The 19,829-nt window shown below is 46.1% G+C and overlaps 1 protein-coding gene across 2 annotated transcripts; it reads right to left on the reverse strand.

Annotated features, from left to right (window-relative positions):
* Positions 1-18: 18 nt before the first annotated feature.
* Positions 19-18,962, reverse strand: PHF10 (PHD finger protein 10). 2 transcript variants are annotated; one of them, XM_030316806.1, is made up of 12 exons: positions 18,868-18,962; positions 16,682-16,788; positions 14,223-14,353; positions 13,558-13,635; positions 11,313-11,446; positions 11,067-11,216; positions 10,317-10,426; positions 8,645-8,798; positions 6,267-6,422; positions 1,732-1,840; positions 1,275-1,463; positions 19-208 (listed from the first exon to the last, which is right to left on the reverse strand). In XM_030316806.1, the coding sequence occupies exons 1-12, from the start codon at positions 18,952-18,954 to the stop codon at positions 123-125; spliced, it is 1,491 nt and encodes a 496-aa protein (XP_030172666.1). In that variant the 5' UTR covers positions 18,955-18,962; the 3' UTR covers positions 19-122. The 2 variants fall into 2 exon arrangements, with proteins under 2 accessions (XP_030172666.1, XP_030172665.1); XM_030316805.1 differs by having other exon boundaries at positions 13,558-13,641.
* Between the last annotated feature and the right edge of the window lie 867 nt (positions 18,963-19,829).

Below are 19,829 nucleotides of genomic sequence, written 5' to 3' on the forward strand. Positions count from 1 at the left end.
AACATTTTAAGCACATCATGAATTTCAGAAATCTTTTATTGGCATAAAATCAAGAATGTAAATAAATTGGCACCAAGTAGTTCATTTAAATCCGTATTACAATATTGGGGTCAAAAACTATTTTATCCCTCTTTGCTGTTTTTCCCCCTTCTGCCCACTTTCCTGGGTGTTGGGGGGGCTCGCTGACAACAGTCACAAATCCAGCGACCTAGGAGAAAAATTGTTAGTTTAGTATGAAATTTAATTTTTTAGGATTGAATTGTAAACCTATTTGGCTCTCCTTCCTTAGCTATCACCAGTGATATTTTTTTGTGGATGTGTGACGTGAAAGGCACCTGTAAGTTACTTAATTTAAGGAGAAAACTGGAAACTTCCCTTACGACAACCAGTGTAATCAATGCCATGTAAAATTCAGTGCAAGTTGGGGTGGGGCAGGGGCGGAGATCAATACCATACAATGATCTGGACCTTTAAAAAACTACCACAATCCTTTCTGAAACCCAAACACTGTCATCCTTTAGAAGTTCAAAAGTACATATCCTGTATAAACCCCGTTACTGACTTGGGCTTATCTTCAGCCTTTTTCTCTGCTGCTCAGTGGCAGCTGCACGTGCAAACATCCTCAAGTCCTGGTGCACCAGACACCGCACTTTAAACTTCTCAAGCATCTGACCGCACAGCGGTGAACCCCACCTAGGCACTTACTCCATCTGATTTACTACCGAACTTTAAGTCACCCGCTTCTTAACGACTCCCAGGAAACCGTTCTAGGCGTGTGTTTCATAAAGTATTATACAGTGTTAACTATGCAAGTCAGTTCTAAATTTACACAATCGTATGTAACATTTTAGTCCAATTACTGTGATTTATTCTTCAGCTCTGTTCCAAAGTTATCTGGAATTGTCATGCTGCCTCATTTTCTAGAAATCTGGTTTACTATTTATAAAGGCATAGCAGTCATTTTTGTTAAGTTTCTGAATAGAGGACATAAAAATAAAATCAAGGTTTTGAAACAAACGGATGCTCTTGCTTTAGCTCTCACTAGAAAGACTTGAGTTCATTCTATACATTGAGCCCTATTCCAAAACTTGGATGAGGCCCCCTGACACCCATTTGTCCTTTAGCCGGGGTACCTAGGGATGAAAGGCACGTGGACACTATGTGGAGAATCACAGCTTTGGTAACTTCTTGGCAATAGAAGGATCTTTACGGTGTTTATGCAGCCTTTAAAAAAATGACAGGACAGTCCCTTCACTCCTTTTTGTAATCTTTACCTGATGGAATAGCACCAAGGCCCACACAAAAAGTATGATAACCTCTGTCACACACATCACAGAACATCATTTCTTCTTCATGGTGGGGTTGTCCACATACAATGCAAGTTTTACACTCCATACACTGCCAAGGGTAGGTCTTAATCATAGAAACAAGCTCCATGGTCATATCCAGGCAAGAAGGGTGGCCTAAACCAAAACCAGTATTAGTATTTCACAAAAGAGTTTTGAACTTAACATGGCACAATAAAATGCTAGTTTGCATCGGGATTTCTCAAGAACGGCTACAGTGTCCAATCACCAAAGAGATGAAAACCCATGGGCTTCTTTTCTATGCGTTACAAGTTACCCTCTATACTTGGAGATTTGATTCAGGTCTAGCTGACAACTAAAAATCCTGGTTTCTGAAGCAACAAATAGGATGGTTAAAATGTTAAGAAGACATGTCAATACTTACCACTATTATCACACTGGGAGCAGTGTATAAGTGATTCAGCCTTCCCTTTCTTGTTGGACTCCTTACCCTTCAGACAAATTCCACATAGAGCATTTGGAATGACCTTTGGCTGGAAGGGTAGAAGAGGGCTATAAATTCATGCCAGAAGTACTCACTATGGGTTCATAAGGAATTGTCACTGCCTTATCTTTACTTTTAGTAACTTGTTAACAATCCTTTAGAAAGACCTAACTTGAGAGAGTCGGCTTTCAAAATACAATGGCCTACTGACTAAAGCCTTAGGTTTCGTTTTAAAATTTTGTCAACAGCATGATCTACGTCTGGATTAAGGGTAGCATTCTACATTCCCTACATGCACAGTAAGATCTGCATAATGAGCTGGAAGGGGAAAAAACTAAATGCAATGTCAAACTGCACTATTAATTGGAAGATGAAATTCAGGTACCAAATGACCTTTACACGTAAGTAAGGCTTCTTATAAAACAGAAGACTCAGTCTTAAGCAGCTTATATACTGATTTTGTTTAAAAACTGATTATTTCCCAAATTGTAAAAATAGATCTATAAAACCTAAGTTATAAAATCAATGTTTTAATATTTTTAATTGGAAGATGTCTCATCCATACATTGTCACGTGCACAAATGTTTCGGGGAAATAGCTGTGATTATTCCCTTTGCATATCTAATAATAAAAGAATTTATACTTAGGGGAAAGCATTCGTATGAGATACAAAACAAAAGAGAAAAGTTTTCAAGCAAGCAAAAAAAAATAATAACTTAAAAAATTACAGACACCGTCATATTTTGAGTACCATTCTTTTTTTCAGATTAAAAATTTGCTCCATCCAACGAAGGTATATTTGGGTTTTAAAACACACTTAGCAACACATGGAAAAGGACAAAGAAAAGATTCACAGCACCTACAATTACCGGGGGAGGGAGAACATTCAAACATCCCAATTTTGACCATAATAAAATGATGTTCACTCATGCTACATGAATACGTAAGTAACTGTGGCAGAAAAAGGAGAGCGAGTGTAGGCCAAGATGGACGGGCTAGGACCATGTGTCTACAGGAACTGGGGGGAAGTTACCAAATTGCTGTATTTCTGTTTTATCCCAACCCAGCCAAATGCATCTTCTATTTCCTTCTCCTAAGTTATTAAACCAAAGAGGAGCCTAAAGGAAACTCTAACTTTGTATATAGTATTCCAGCTTTGAAATGTCTCACTGCCACCTTCAAAACCTGTAAGGCCTAAACAGTTTGTCCTTAATTCTTTAAGTTTATTTTTTTTTAATTGTCTTTCTTTTGCAAAAGATGACAGAGGCGTTCAAAAATAATTTTTGGCTTATTTATTTAAAAAAAAGTCAACCTTATACATAAATATAATAAAAACAATAACTCTAAACAATCACAAACGTCTCTACAAAATAATAAATATCATGGGAGTTAAAACATACATATAAAACTTTACCGTTAACTATTCTGCATCTCCTGTATGTGTATCTCTATACCCTGCTCCCCAACACAAGGGCAGTGTCACGTGCTCAACCGTGCGCGTCTTACAAAGCAGTCCCCTTCCGTTGTTGCTGCTACATTCTAAGAATAAGGTTCTCACTGTGTTTCCTACAGTAAATAAAAAATAGCTACAAGTGCACTTCTAGGACCCAAGTTCCGATTCAGTGACGACCAAATCCGGAACTGCCGTAATGTACAGCAGAAAGCTACCTCTCAGCACAGCCAAATAACCACCTCCTTTGGTTATGCCGCCTGCACTGAATGTGAAAGATCTACTTCTTTAATACGTGTAGTTGAAGTTAGACACTGGCATACCACGTACTGGATTATCTTTCACTGAAGTCAGGGAAGTAACTACACAGTATCAAACTCTAAAAGGAGAACTCCTCATGGGAGATCCCTTACAAAAGTCAAAAATGAGGAAAACACAAGGCTAGTCATTCACATTCTAGAGCAATTCAAGTTCTACAGCCATTAAAACATACATTAAACACCTATGATAAAAAGGGACACCAAGAAAATTCTAAGTTTACTTCTAAGCTTGAAATCATAGTATTTCGTTAAGTCACTTAGAATTTTTCTTACCCAATAGTCTTCATCTTGATGAAAAGAGGGAGTGACAGGGGAGGAGACAGAGAAACAGAGAGAGAGAGAGAGAGAGAGAGCGAGCGAGCGAGCTAGCTAGCCCGGCAGCATTTTCTATGGCAATTCTCTGTTCGCTCAAGCACTCAGCTCTCTGAGAAGCCAGCCACACTGCTCACACCCAGTTCCACCAGCTGGGAAGCCAGTGTCTGAAGGAGACTCCTGTGATGGAGTAGGAAGGGAACAGTGTGCAGAACTCCTGCGAAGACGGGTGGAACAGAACCCCGTGTCTGACAGAGACAGTTCTAGAAACTGCAACATCAACGTGTCACTGCTGATAAGAAAATTAAAATACTCATCCGAACAGCTCTCAGCATCTCAAATACAAGGCTCACGATACCCTTACTTTCCTGCTTGAAAAATAACCAAAGATAAGCGAGACTTTCACGGCAGCAGAAACATAGTATAGATTTTAATTATATACTCGCAACCCAGGCCTGACTCCTAACAATATGCTTTAATTTCAGGTTAATGTAACCCAAATAATACTGTCCTACAAATTAAGGGCAAGCACTAGTGAATCTTCTTAAGCAAGACATCAGCCACGCCACCATTTTCCTTAACTCCAGCACATTCGCATATATGAGCTTCAGCTTGAAGTACCCTAATGTTTAGGCACATCTTGGCTTATTAATATATTTTTCATAGAGAGGTTACTTTTAATAAACATGTTCATATTAATGTATGAAGTCTAGACACTGGTTGTTCTAAACTCTGAAATACCTGAAACACTTTAAGCTACTAAAAATGTTCACAGAAGTCATAAAATGTGTATTTTGCAGATTACACTCCCTTGAGTCATATCAATGTAAGTTAATCTATATGATTTCTTGCATATTAAATCAATGATACTGTGGAATAATTCTTCATTTTCAGCCCCTATTAAACATCTGCTTCGACACTCTGCACTCTGAACCCATGATGAATTCAGGCTCACTCTGAAAGGGCTCCGAAACGCAGACAGGGTGCTCTGCGCGGCCGCTCCCATCTGCAGACCAGCACGCACACACCAGGCTAACTTTCCAAGATTTAATCTTTGGAGTTCATTTGCCTTTGATTATTAAGCATTAATTTACGTCTTTAGTTTAAAAAATTAGGTAAGCCGTATACGTAAAAACAAGTATAAAAACCACACGGCCGCAGCCCCCCCAAGCCATCTGATGCGAATGAAGCTTGGGATTTGCTCGCCATCGGCCGGAAAAACGTGTGTGTTTCAAAATTGATCATCACATAAAGGCATTTTCTAATTAAATGTGGATTGAATACACTCATTTGTTAACTTGCTTTTTTCACTTCAGGAAAAGAAAGGGAAGTGAACCATGAGAAGGTTCTGGCTGAGGAAGGGAAGCCGGCTGGCAGCTCGCTCGCCCCTGTTCTTCCAGATCATCCACCGCGACCCCAATCTGACACACGACAATTGTTTAACAATCCCACTCGGTAAAACTACCCAATCACCTTACTGGAAAACGTTCCTTCAAAACACTTTCGTAACCACAATGGAAAGCATATTCTGACACATTCCAGACCCTACGAATGGTCAATTTTACTATTACCACCCAGAACATAAAACTGTGCGGCTGATTCCAGTCTTTTTAGGACATTCCTAACCCCCCATCTAGGGATAAGGCCACTCACCTCTCACCTAAGCCTCTGGAGGGGAAGGGACAGACAGCAGGAGGAACCACAAAAATAATATTGCTGATAGCATAATACCTTCCTCTGAGAACAGCCAGACCGGAAGTTAACAAGTATATATAGACAGAAGCCAGATCACGTCACTAAATAACATTTCAATCCTTGTCATAGAAGCATAGAGACTATTTGCCAAGGTCAGGCTAAAAATCACCACGATGTAAATAACAGGTTTTCCTGTTTTCTATCACAGAGTTCGTTGAATTTGGCAAATGGATCCAGTAATCTTAAATTAAACCCAGATCTTTCTCCAGGAGAGGCAGCTTATTCTAAGAGTCTATCCACCCAGACTTTACAGCTTAGCATGCTCAGCTATACGAAATACTAGGATATTTCAAATGCCAGATAATTATGATCTTTACCCCAAAGAAACAAAGTATAAAGTTCTGCTAGGAAGTAATTTTTTTAAAATCCATACTTGCCTGGTTATTGTTTAAAAGACAAAAAAAGATTTTCTTATAAATCGTACATATACAGAAAACAGAAGCTAAACCATAGGCAGAAGTGACAGAAAAGCCACCAGGAAAATAAAGCACAACAGGAGGAAGCTGACAGAGGGCACACAGCACAGGACAGCAGTGGACGCAGCAGGCAGGCCTCCACCACTCGGAGTCAGAGTTAAACTATCTCGGGGAGAGAGGCTGCTCAGGAAGGAAGCGGAGTCAGGGGCTTTTTTCTTCTACCTTGTACCCAGGGACTGACTTGGACAGTACAGAACGTTTGGAAGCATCTTTTCTTGGAGTAGCAGCTTTGTCCTTGGATCTCTGTCTTCCCGGGAGAGGCTCCTCCTGGCCGTCGGGAAGGCCTTCTCCTTCAGACACGTTGCCGGAGGAACTGTCCTGGAGGTCAAAGGCAAAGACAAAGATTCCTTGGAATTCACACAGATTTGAGTACGAATTCTGAAAACTACAGCAAACATTCAAAAAGAAAAAAAAGGTTTCAAAGTTCCGTCAATTTAAAAATAAAAAGATAATTATAAGAAAACTTTTCCCAGTAGAGACTAAACAGGTCATGTTAAAAATCACTTATCTGTCTTACACATGACAGCAGAAAGCTGACTGTACCTTAACCAACTTTGTGTCCCGCCTTAATCAACACCAGCAGAGTGATCTACTCCAGCGGGCGCTACACCATTTTGCCATATCACAAGGGAGCCTACTTGTTTCGTAGAAAAAACTATTTAAGGAATAAACTGTCTTAAATAAGCGAGGATATTTTTACCGAGTAATAAACGTCACTAAAGAAGTTCTTCAAGTACGCGCTCGTAGGCCAGTGCAGCGATCACTGAGCCTTCACGACAGCACCGGATACGTTTTAGGTGTTCAAAGTTTAAAAGCTTGGTATATGACCATCTAATGCTTCATTTGTTGACTTAAAATTTTCTAGTTAAAATAAAAATGTTACGTTCATATAAATTATGAAAATTATAAATGAAAAAATTGGGTTATCCATAACCACTCCGGTAAGCATTCTGAGACAACTCCTGGGAACATGACTGCATCTCCTTTTAATTTTTCTAGGTGTGTCTGCACACACACAGATACCAGATTCACACACCCACACGCACACCCCACCTACACATATCCCCTCATTTAAAAAAAACACAAAAAACACAAAACTTGAGGGCCGCCTGGGGGGCTCAGTCGGTTAAGCGACTGACTTCAGCTCAGGTCACGATCGCAAGGGTTGCAAGTTTAAGCCCCATATGGGGCTCTGCTGTCGGCGCAGACACTGCTTTGGATCCTCTGTCCCCCTCCGTCTGCCCCTCCCCCGCCTGTGCATGCACACACAAGCACTCTCTCTAAAATAAACATTTAAAAAAACAAAAATAAATAAAACACAAAACTGGATTACACTGTGTATACACGTTTTTCAATTAAGTATTGTGTGCATTTTATTACATCACTAAATCTTCTCTGAACTTCATTGCTATCGTGTAAATATATCACCCACTGTTGACATGAGGTTTATTCTTTTTTTTTTTTAATTTTTTTTTTTTAAACGTTTATTTTACTTTTGAGACAGAGACAGAGCATGAACGGGGGAGGGTCAGAGAGAGAGGGAGACACAGAATCGGAAGCAGGCTCCAGGCTCTGAGCCATCAGCCCAGAGCCCGACGCGGGGCTCGAACTCACGGACCGTGAGATTGTGACCTGGGCTGAAGTTGGACGCTTAACCGACTCAGCCACCCAGGCACCCCGACATGAGGTTTATTCTTAATTTTCATTATAAAACTACCGTTAACACTCCAATGGACATTTTTTTCCTACTTAAATTTTGTCCTTCAGATAAACTGTTAGTGTATTTGCTAGGTCAAATTCTGAGGAAATTAAAAATCTTGGTAGATACCATGAAATGCTCTCCTGAAATGTTGGACTCATTTATACTCCTACAAGCAGAATGAAGGAAAGTCACCCCCAACATGTCCTGGCCACACCACAGCGCCCCTTTTCCCAAAATGACAGGACAGAAGCGGTATCGTCACTTTAATACTCGAACGGCATCTGATTTTATGCGACACGCATCATTAAATGTTTCAGAAGTTGCTGGTGACAAACACGCCCGCCCCCAGAAGGTGGCCCGCTCCTGGACTCAGGTGGGACACCGTGAAGGCTGAGAGTGGCGAGCCGCCCGGCACACGGGCGGAGTCAAACCAGAATCCTCTGCCGTCACAGCGTCTGCTCTCCTTCGCTCCCACGGACACCGCCACCTTGCCCGGTAACGGATCGGTGCTCTGAACACTTCCCGTAGGAAGCCTACGATGATTAATTACACAACAGGCACACAAGCGAACGGGCTCCCCAAACCAAGACAGCCGGATACAGAATTGCACAGTAAGGTCTGTACCCTTCCCTGACCTGCCTGTGAGAACTACAAAGGGGCGACTTTAACAACACTTACAAAGGCACACAGTCTGTGTCTAGGCACAGAGTCATTTTCCTAATGGCAGCTTTCGGGGAATTACACGCCGCCGACCTTGAAACAGAGGGTGACGTGCTCCGGGAGAGCGGTCAGCACGCAGTTAAAGGAAGCGCCTCCTCGTACAGAGAGATGTTCCTACCGAAGTGCCTTTATGTTTCCGCTTCTCGTCGCCTCGACCGTCCTCGGCGTCGTCCGAGTCGCCATCGCTATCCAGGGCCGGCAGCTCAGGGTCCAGCGGGGGCTCGTAGAGGGCCGTGTTTAACGGCAGATACCGCAGCTCGTCTGCTGAGTACCTGAGGTTCAGAGGGACGGGTTTCAGTTCCCTTTTATTAGGAACGTGAACGAACGAATCTGCGAGCCACAAGATGGCCCTAATTTTCTCAGTTAACCGCAAATACTTCTGGAAAATGATTACACATGTAATAAGTGAGTTTTCATTTTGGAGAGTAATACATAAAAAGCCCAAACATTTTTTCATCAGGCTAAGAGCATAAAATATGCCTTTGATTCTTTCTGTCAAAAGAGAATGTCTCCGTCCTTTATCCTCAACCCCAAAAAGGAGAAAAATAAAAATATCAGCAGAGGAAGGCAGAACCCTGCACAGACCCCAGGCCGCCTGACGCCCCCTCCTTCCCAACTCCCTAAGTCCTCGCTATCTGTGGGTCCGCCACAGGCAGACAAAACACTTGGATTTAAGGAACAAAATTTTGAGCAGCAAGTTACTTAAAAACTTATGAAGCATGTATTCTAACAAGTGTCATCATCTATCCTGTCCAAAACTAGACATCACAACCCCTCGCCCAGAGTCGGGTGGTGCCCGCAGCAGCTGACTTATTGTCGCCGTTCCCATCCACGGCCCGCCCTCCACCGCTTCGCAACCTGTCCGCGCTGGAAACCTGCGTTAAGAAGCAGGCACACAGGTGTCCGGGGGCTCAGTCGGTTAAGCGTCCGACTTCAGCTCAGGTCATGATCTCGTACTTTGTGGGTTCGAGCCCCGCGTCAGGCTCTGTGCCAACAGCTCAGAGCCTGGAGCCTGCTTGGGATTCTGTGTCTCCCTCTCTCTCTGCCCCTCCCCCACTCATGCTGTCTCTCAAAAATAAACATTAAAAAAAATTTTTTAAGTAAACAAAAGATAATAATTTGCTGACCCCAAAATAAAAAAACTAAAATCCGCTAACCTATGATTTAAATTGGACTTTCAAATAGTATGATCCTATCGTCCATTTTAAACCCTATAAAGAGCGGTCTCTATCCTAAACAGCATAAGGTTTAAAGCTGAAGTAAAAGCTGAGATTCTCAAACAAGATGGTCCTGTGTTAGCCTCGCTCTCAGTGCCCCCCAGCCTGGGAAAGAGAGAAGCGATGTTCTTGCTCCGCGGAGTGGAAGCAGCGGCCAGGCCAGGGCGGCCGCGCTCCCCGCTCCACACGCTCTGCAGACTGAGCCGGTGCTGCCCAGCGGGCGGCCGTAAAAACGGGGCCAACAGTCGGCAGGCCTGGGAGTCTGTATTCCCAGCAAGCTTTCAGTGGCACGGGTGCCACGGGGCCACGAAGCACACTGTGGACGCTCCGGCGCCTGTCCACGGAGACACAGGAGGTGGGCAGGAGACGGGCAGTGGCGGCTTCAGGAGCAGACGTTCAAATTCCAGTCGAAGGGTGTCCTTCACGGCAGAGCCACAGGAGACAGCAGGGACGGACCTCACACAGCATGTTAGGGCGGGACTTACAGAGCAGAAACTTTCTGGAGGCAAGTACACAGGACTCTGAAGTCCCTCACCAACACCCAATAGAAATGCTGATAAAACCAACGAATACCTTTTGTAATATTCCTGGAACTGTCCCGGGATGAGGGCCACTGGGTAAGAACTGACCTTGGTTCGCTCTGTCGGTAACACTTTGTACTTCCCTTGAGGCACCTGGATAACCTAGGGTAACATGAAGAGAAATACAAAACTGACTCCACGCCAGGAAACAAGGCTTTAGGAAAACAATCCCTCTTGTGCTCCACTGTGCTCCTCCCCCCAAAAGCTAAAATATCGGAGACACTAAGAACTAGAAGCCAAGGGCAGGTGGTGTTACTAGCCGTACAGGTGAGTTTTATCTGGCTCTTCACCATGGCCATCGTGTCTGGGGAAAGGCGGTGTGTTTCTCACCCCCAAAGAACAAGGGGGCTTGGGCAACTTCTAAAACCCCTGCAGCTCAACGTCCTCGTCCATGAAATGAGAAAATGACTAGTTTCAACCTCACGGGGCAACTGTGAGAGTTAAGTCAATAAACGCAGAAGTGCCTTACGATGACCCTTGGGACAAACAAGTATGATATATACCTATTAGTCTCGTTCGGCAGGTCAGCCACAAAGCAAAAGGTCCCTCCCCCCAACACACGCGTGCGCGCGTGCAAACAGAGCGTTACTGGCACATCGTGAAAAATTCTATCTTAAGTTCTGGGGCAGAAAAGGACACAACTGCCGGTACAAAACATAACGATCATAAAGGAGGTACTAAGCACTCTACCATAACAAGCAATAAGTGAGGTTCAGGAGCTAATAAATGTAAGCAACCCTACGTGTGTCTGCAAGTCAAAATACGCTCTTCTCTCTTCCATGCGCTCCCGGTTCAAGTTGCTGTTAAATTCCGCTGCTTTTTTGGCAGCTTTCTTAATGTACTCGGGCACTTTGCTGGCTTCAACTTTCTGAGTATTCTGTTGTTGCATTTGCTGAAATAAAAATATCACATTCGGAAATCACATATAACCTTACAAAACGTCGTTCTACCTAAACCGACTAAAAGACGGCAGTCACTCAATACTTACAGAATACTCTTTATAATGATCTGTAATTCGCTGACGTTCTTTTTCTTGTAAAATAACAGAATACTCAGCATGTTTGGCTGGATACTCTTTTATCATTAAATCAATCACTTCATCACTGCGCAATGCTGTTAAACCTACCACAGACAAAGAAAGGATAGTAGAAAAGCTCTTTGAAGGTTAAGTGAACAAAACCATTTTTCAAAATTTCCTTTTCCTTCAAACTACTCTTTAAAGGTTTTCCAATAGTCCAAGGAAAATACTGTAATATATTCAAAAACAGTAAAACAATATTCGTAATATAAAGTCAAACAATTTTTAAAAAGCTCATGGGGGCACCTGGGTGGCTCAGTCAGTTAAGTGTCCAACTCTTGATTTTAGTTCATGATCTCAAGGTTTGTGAGTTCGAGCCCCACCTCAGGCTCTGTGCTGACAGTGTGGAGTGTGCTTAGAATTCTCTCTCTCTCCCTGTCTGCCCCCTCCTCTGCTTACTCTCTTTCTCTCAAAAATAAATAAATAAACTTAAATTGAAAAAAATAAAATAAATAAAAGCTCATCAAAGATGCAAAGGAGGGGCGCCTGGGTGGCTCAGTCAGTTAAGCGTCTGACTTCGGGTCAGGTCACGATCTTGCAGTTCATGAGTTCAAGCCCCACATTGGGTTGTGTGCTGACAGCTCAGAGCCTGGAACTGCTTCGTATTCTGCGCCTCCCTCTCTCTCTGCCCCTGCCCTGCTCACGCTCTCTCTCTCAAAAATAAACATTAAAAAAAAATTTTTTTAAAGAATCCAAGGAAAGGGGCGCCTGGGTGGCTCAGTTGGTTAAGCGTCCGACTTCAGCTCAGGTCACGATCTCACGGTCCGTGAGTTCGAGCCCCGCGTCGGGCTCTGGGCTGATGATGGCCCAGAGCCTGGAGCCTGCTTCCGCTTCTGTGTCTCCCTCTCTCTCTGACCCTCCCCCGTTCATGCTCTGCCTCCCTCTGCCTAAAAAAAAAAAAATAAATAAATAAACATTAAAAAAAAAAAAAAAAAAAAGAATCCAAGGAAAATATATCAATTTTTCAACCAAAAATTTTTTTAAGATCAAAGTACTAAAAACATATATCTCTTTATTAAAAACAATTGCTAAGGGGCGCCTGGGTGGCTCAGTCGGTTAAGCGTCCGACTTCTGCTCAGGTCATGACCTCAGTCTGTGAGTTTGAGCCCCGCGTCGGGCTCTGTGCTGACAGCTCAGAGCCTGGAGCCTGCTTCAGATTCTGTGTCTCCCTCTCTCTGACCCTCCCCTGTTCATGCTCTGTCTCTCCCTGTCTCAAAAATAAATAAAACATTTACAAAAAATTTTTTTAAATAAAAAAATAAAAAATAAAAACAATTGCCAAATAATGATGCACACTAACCACAGACAATTCAAGATTAAGGATTTTTTTTTTTTTTTAATGTTTATTTTTGAGAGAGAGAGTGAGCAGGAGAGAGGCAGAGAGAAGAGAGAGACAGACAGACAGACAGACAGACACAGAATCTGAAGCGGGCTCTGGGCTCTGAGCTGTCAGCACAGAGCCTGACAAAGGACTCCAACCCACAAGCCATGAGATCATGACCTGAGCCGAAGTCATGGACGCTTATTAACCAACTGAGCCACCCAGGCGCCCCAAGGATTATTCCTAATCCAATATCCTTAACTAAGTAATGATATTAGAAGAAAAAAAAAGTTTTTCAACGTATCCCAATTCTTGGTCTTCAAATCAATACACTAGAAACACTATACAAGTCCATTACAATTTCAACAGAAGCATCAGCACACACACAAGCCATACACGTAACTTTCAAGACTCATAGTTATCAGATTAAACCAATCCCTGTGACAAACACCCACGGTTTTGTGTTAAAAAGTACCCACATCGCACTACTATGTTTATGTAAGAAAAACTGCAAAGCAAGCACGGAGATGATACAGAACTAAAAACTGAGCAAAATGTGCCTTTTAAGAGATAAAGACCAACACTTTTAAAAACTACTGTAAAACTCATCACATAACACATGCTCTGACGCTTCCGTGAAAGCTAATAGAAAATGATATTGCTATAAAATGTCATTTTCCTTTATTTTCACAAAAACTAAAAGTAAACAATCTAGCACTTAAATACTTCAATCTATTTTATTAATTTTGTAAAATCCTTTAAGAAAGGGGATCGATGCCCATCCAGTACCACGTCGTGAACGCACGCTCTCAACCTTCGCACGCAGAGCGTTACCTAGAGTGCACTGAGTTTCTGTGATGACATTCAGCTCTCTCAGGTAGAGCTTCTCTTTGTGAGACAGATCTCGTCGCTCTAAATCTCCAAAAAAAAAAAAAAAAAAACAGAAGACTATTAAAAAGTCTTTTACATTTGTGACATTATGCATACGTAAAACTTTCAAAACTTAAAAAACTTCTTAAAAAGTTTCAAAAGTTAAACTCTTCACAGATTTAAAAGTACTGCGTGTTATCTTTCCCGAAGATTATTAGAGACCATGCAATCTTACGAATTTAAGAAATAAAAGTTAACCCACAGCAAGACTAACTTAGTTGACACAGATAGCCTTTCTCAAATGCAGACCCAACCCGTGCAGCTGCCTCCGTGGCGAAGGTCAGGGAGCAACGGTCAAGGACCAGAGCCCTGGTGCTTACGGCTATACAACATTCCCCAGGAAATTCACCTTCCTCATTTCGCTTTTAAGTCAGTTTATAAGGCAGGAGAGTCAACTGGGAGTAGAGAGAGATGTTGGGTGACAGCAGCAAATCAAAAGCAGCCAGCAGAACATAAAGTGCGTTACAAACGACCCATACTCAAGTATTCGGAAATCGACAACCTATCCGAAAGAATCCCGATTAGTTAAAAGTTAGACTTAATCTGTTACATAAACTAAGACTTAATACCTGGATATTTCCGCTTAAAGGAGGTCACACCCAAATATTCACTGACTTGCTCTTGAAGCATATAGTATTCTCCTGTTTCATCAGGTGGCCATTTGTACTCTATCAAATTTTCTGCTGGATAGTAGCTAAAGCTAAGCACAGAAATACGCATTATGCCTTAAATGTGGCTTTTATTAAATTTTAATCATTTCTATTTTGGGGGGATCTATTTTTGCGAATGTTTATTTTTAAGAACTTTGTACAACCACTTTAATTATTTAAGTGCTCACTCCGTCTTCTGACTCTGCGATACAAACCAGCTCCCAGGTCTCACGTGTGTCCCAAGAATACAAAACAGGCAGAGGGAAAGGAAGCAACCACGTGCGCCACTAAACACGGAACACCAGACGCTTCGTACGCCACTCACAACCGGGAGGAGTAAAGGAATTCTGTAGCGTAAGAGATCTACACGGCCACAACACGGTGGTGATACCCATTCCGAATTCTCAGTCTCAGGCTTCACACCCAATGCCCACTCTTTCGTCCACCCAAGGTACTAAGTCATCAACCTTTTTCCCATCTGCTATTCAGTGAGTCACAAACAGCAAAGAAAGCAACACTCCAAAACCCGTTACTCAATGAACTGAACTACAGACCAGTCGTTTGTTCTCAAAGACTCCACAAATCCAGAAGAGAACAGAAAGAGAACAGACCTAGTCTGATGGTGCCAGTGTATTGCCCATCGACCCCAATCCTGAAGAGCTGACTACAGGTTTCTGGACCTGGCCAACGCAACCTCTAAATCTCATCAACGGACAACAGAGGCAAGAATGGGACGGTTTTATGAACCCAATTAAAAGTGACAAACAAAAAGAAGAGGTTTCTTCAAAACTAGTGCTGGGAAACTGGACATCCAAATGCAAAAGCATGAAATTGGACCCTTACCTCCTACCACATTCAAAAATAGGTCAACGACCTCAGTACAAGAACCAAAACTAGAAAACTCTTAGAAGAAAACACAGGAGTCGCTCTTCATGATCTCAGATCTGGCGATGGATCGTAGATCTGACACCAAAGTCATGAGCAACAAAAGAAAAGTAATCATTTGGACTTCAGCAGAATTAAAAATTGTGCGCATCAAAGGACACTACCAATGGAGTGAAAAGGCAAACTATGGAATAGAAGAAAGTATCTGCGAGTCCCGTACCTCACAAGGGATGAACGTCCAGAATGCCTAAAACACTGCAACTCAACAACAAAAAAACAAACAACCCAACTTAAAAAGGGCGAAAACACTTAAGTAGACAGTTCCCCAAAAGATTTACAAAAAAGCACATGACAAGATGGTCAACATCACTAGTCCTTATGGAAATTCAAACCAAAACCACAGTGAGGTGCCAGCTCATATCTCTTACGACGGCCACAATCACAAGAACTGGGAAAAACAAATCGGGAAGGACGTGAGCAAACTGCAACTGTGTGCACTGCTAGTAGGAACAGAGAATGGGGAGTCGGCTGCGGAAATCAGTTCGGGGGGGTCCTCAAAAGCTGAAAACAGAATTACAGTATGAACCAGCTATTTTTCTCCACGGGATATACCCAAAGGAACTGAACACGGGGACCATGAGCGCCTGGATGGCTCAGTCGGTTGAGCGTCCGACTTCAGCTCAAGTCACGATCTCACGGTTCATGGGTTCGAGCCCCGCGTTGGGCTCTGTGCTGACACCTCAGAGCCTGGAGCTTGTTTTGGGTTGTGTCTCCCTCTCTCTCTCTGCCCCTCCCCCACTCACGCTCACACCCTTTCTCGCTCTCAAAAATAAATAAACATTACAAAAAAATTACTTTAAAACAGGGACTCTGGACAGGTACTCATACCCCCACATTCACAACAGCGTTATTCACAACAGCCAAAAGAGGAAAACAACCCTACCTCATCAGTAGAGGAAAGTGCGAACGAAATGCACGGTCCACACAGTGGAGTACGACACAGGCTTAGAGAGAAAGGAAGTCCTAACACACACACAACACAGAGGAACTTTCAAGAAACGATGCTAACTGAAATAAGCCAGACACAACAGGACAAACACTGTAGGATTCCCTAAATATTATACGAGGTACCCCTAACATAGGCAAATTCATTAAGACAGTGAGTCGAACAACGGTTGCCAGGGGCTGGGGAAAAGAGGAAAATGGCAACTTTTATTCCTTGAAGATTACGAAGTTTCCGTTGGCAGCAGTGAAAACATTTTACACAAAGCTGGTGCTGACAGCTCTACGACCTTGTGAATGTCATCAAAATAGTTAAGATGGTGAATTTTATGTGTATTTTATCACAATAAAAACATTTAATTGCACGGAGTAGCAAAAGCATCGGTAGTGTCTGTCCTGGCCGGGGCCGGGGAGGGGGGAGGAGGGAGGAGGGAGAGGGTGCAGAGAGAGAAACACCACAGGACTGCTACTGAGCAATGAAACGACAGTACCCGAGATCCTGACTTGGAGTCTCACAGCTCCTAGAGCTATCTCCGGAGCCCATTCGCCTCCTCTTGGATGGTTGGGTCCCATCGTTTGAATTATCTTCATTATCATCCTATACATTGAAAACATTCAACACATAAGAAACAATAAAAAATAAGGAACACAGGATTACGTCTCATCCCAGACCTGCTAAAAGGCTCAACTTAAAGGCTTTTTAAGGACAACCTACTACACAAATGTTAACTTTCTACTGCAATTAAAAGGGGCCAAGATTCTGGCTTGGCGAGACCTGGGGAAAAAAAAAAAAACTAAAAAGTGATCTGCAATAATCAAAATAAGAAAATTCTCAATTAACCTGTAAATCTAAACTGACCTTTTACAACGCCCTGTGGTTTAAACAAACATGTAAAATTGCTGCAACACTTAAATTAAAGCAAAGCCTCCTATCCCAGCTAGGGGAAAAAAAAAAACAAACGTGTGGATCATTTAGTGTTTAACTCAACGTATGGCTGGCTGATCGGCCTATGCTAACGGGCTCTCTTACATATTTCTATTCCCATGGGAAAAGGGCATACGAGGACTAAGGACGAGATACCGATCCTGTTCATTTTTTTCTTACATTGCAAACATTTGGCAAAAACGTGCCCTAATAAGAGTCATTCGTCTATACAGCAGCACACAGTACACACCCCAGCCAACGGGAGGCTTCAACATGTTTAGGCGACATTGTCCGTGAGGAGACAGTAACATCAAGACCAAGTTGCACCATCCACTCAGAAAGGAGTGATGCGTCAAATGTCAGGAAACGGACTTACTCACATATTAGCTAAAGCTTGACGACTGTCACGCTTACAAAAATACCTTTTAAAAAAAGTAATCAACGAAACATAGATTTGTAAGACAAATAAAATTCTGTCCAATACCACGGTCCTCTTGCTATATAAAAGACAACTGTAAAAAGTAGAAGACAACTATAAAAGTCGCTGGCCATGCCACAGCTGGACGGGGACGCTCACAGGGCACTACCCCCTTCACCAGCCCAGGGGCTGTCTGCCAGCCGCTCCAGTTCTGAGACCATCACTGAGCCTGCAGGGCTTGCCTAAGGGAAGGGTTAAATGAGCTGAACACTGGGCAGCGCTTAGATCAAGGCCTAGCAGATACTGAGTGCCCTATAAAGTTAGTTCATATCACCGTGATGATCCTTAGCCTCAGACGGCTCCAGCCATCAGGAATTGACTCAGATTCTTTCCCAAACAGATAAACATACGCTACATTGTCCGTTTGGGTTTCCGTACAAGCACCATTCAATTACAGAGCCCTGGTACATTCCTATTAAGAAAGGCAACCAGGTAAGAGACGGAGAGCAGAAAATAAATGTACCAAAAAAAATAACGTTTAACAGTAAGCATCACGATTAAGACAGTTCAGAGTCAACATTTCAGGCATAACTCCCTCTAGGCACATTGATTCAAGGGGGGTTTTGTTGCCGTTTTTTGGTTTTTGGTTGTTTTGTTTTCTTTGGCCGTTTTACTCGCTTCTGGGCATTTTGAGCACTTGTATGTCGATTTAAGTACACTCCTCTTGCTTAAAAAGTTGAAACAGTCCAGAAAAGTTAAAAACGCAGAGCTGAAGGCACGGCTTCCCGGGCGGTGCTCTGACGCCGCGGCCCCCGCCCGCGCAGGTGCACGAAGGACCGGGGTGACCCCCGGCGCCCCCGACCGCCCCCGGGCCGCAGCCGCCGCCCCCCCCCCCCGCCCCGGCGGTTCCGCACAAGCCATCGGCGGGACTGCGTCCCCAAGGGCGGTAAAAACTAAGTTCGCCGGCGGAGCCGCGCGCCGGCCGCCACTCAGTTCCTGCGACTTAGCGGACTCCAGGGGGTGCTGGCGGGGGCGCCCGGGGGCTCCACCGGGCCCGAGTCCCCGCACGAGGCCGGACCGGCCGCAGCCCCGGGGCCGCTTCCGCGAGGCGCTCTCCGAACCCGGCACCCGCGGGCCAGGCCTCCCCCCGCCGCCTCGGGGACCGACCGGGCAGCCGGGCGGCCTCGGGGGTGGGGGGTGGGGGAGTGCGCCACGGCCTGCGGCTCGTCCGGGCGGGAAACGCGCGGCCCGGCCCCGCCGCCCGCCTCGGCTCCCCCCCCCCCACCCCGCCCCCGGCCCGTCCCCGCCCCGCCCCGCCCGGCGCCGCTCCTCACCTTCGGGGACGGCGCTCCGGGGGTGGCCGGGTCGCTGTCGCACGGTCGCGGGGACAGCGCCGTCCCGGGGCCGGCCGCCGCCGCCATCAGCCCTAGCGCCCCGCGCCGGCCTCCGCCGCCGCCGCCGCCTCGTCCCGGCCGCCGCCGCCGCCGCCGCCGCGCCGCCGCCGCCGCGGGCCGCCCGCCGCCCGGGCCCCGCCCCTCCGCCCGCCCGCCGCCGCCGGGGGCCGGCCCCTGCCGCCGCGCGCCCCGCGGCCCGCCAGCGCCGCCGCCACCGCCATGGCCGCCGCCAGCGCGCCGCCGGGCCGCCGCGGCCGAGGGGCGGAAGGAGGCCGCCGGCGGCCCGCGCGCCTCAGCACCGCCGGCCGCTCGCCGCGCCGGCCCGCTCCGCCGCGGGCCCCGGCCGCCGGCCTCGGCCGTCCCCGCCGCGCCGGCGCTCCAGGGCCCCGCGCGCCGCGCCCTTCCGCCGCCGGCTCCCCGCCCGCCGCCCGCCGCGGCCCCCCTCGGCCCCCGGCCCTCCGCCGCTCCCGCCCCGCCGCTCGCCGCCGCTCCGCGCGATCCTCCGGCCGCCGCCGCCGCGCCGCCGCACCCCACCGCCCGGCCCGCCGCAGCCCGGCGCGCTCCGCGGCCCCACCTCCCGCCGTCCCCTCAGCCCCCAGCCCCGCCCCGGCCCGCCGCCGCTTGGCGCGCTCGCCGCCGCCCCCTCCCCGCGGCCCCCGGCCCGGCCCGGCCCCGCCACACGTCAGCCCCTCTCCTCCCACCGCGCCCGCGCCGCCCCGCCCGGGGGTCCCCGCCGCCGCCGCCGCCGCCCCGCCTCTCCCGGGGTGGGGGGGAGGGGCGGGGGGATCCTTCGCCCCCTCCCCCTGGAGGAGGGGTCCCCGCCGCCCCTCCCCCCTCCTCGCCCGAGGGTCCCTCCCTCCGCCCCCAACCCCCAGGGGTCCTGGCCACCGCTCCCCCAAGGC

Source organism: Lynx canadensis, chromosome B2 (genome assembly GCF_007474595.2).
Source record: "Lynx canadensis isolate LIC74 chromosome B2, mLynCan4.pri.v2, whole genome shotgun sequence".
NCBI lineage: Eukaryota > Metazoa > Chordata > Mammalia > Carnivora > Felidae > Lynx > Lynx canadensis.

What these genes read in the sequence shown, in the direction of transcription:
- PHF10 (XM_030316805.1), bottom strand. Translation starts at nt 18,954, where the DNA reads ATGGCGGCGGCGGCCGGCCCCGGGACGGCGCTGTCCCCGCGACCGTGC. An exon ending in AGAAACTCAGTGCACTCTAG is followed by an intron (nt 11,447 to 13,557) that starts GTAACGCTCTGC and finishes TGTCTGTGGTAG; the next exon opens with GTTTAACAGCATTGCGCAGT. An exon ending in ATTTTGACTTGCAGACACAC is followed by an intron (nt 10,427 to 11,066) that starts GTAGGGTTGCTT and finishes ATGTTACCCTAG; the next exon opens with GTTATCCAGGTGCCTCAAGG.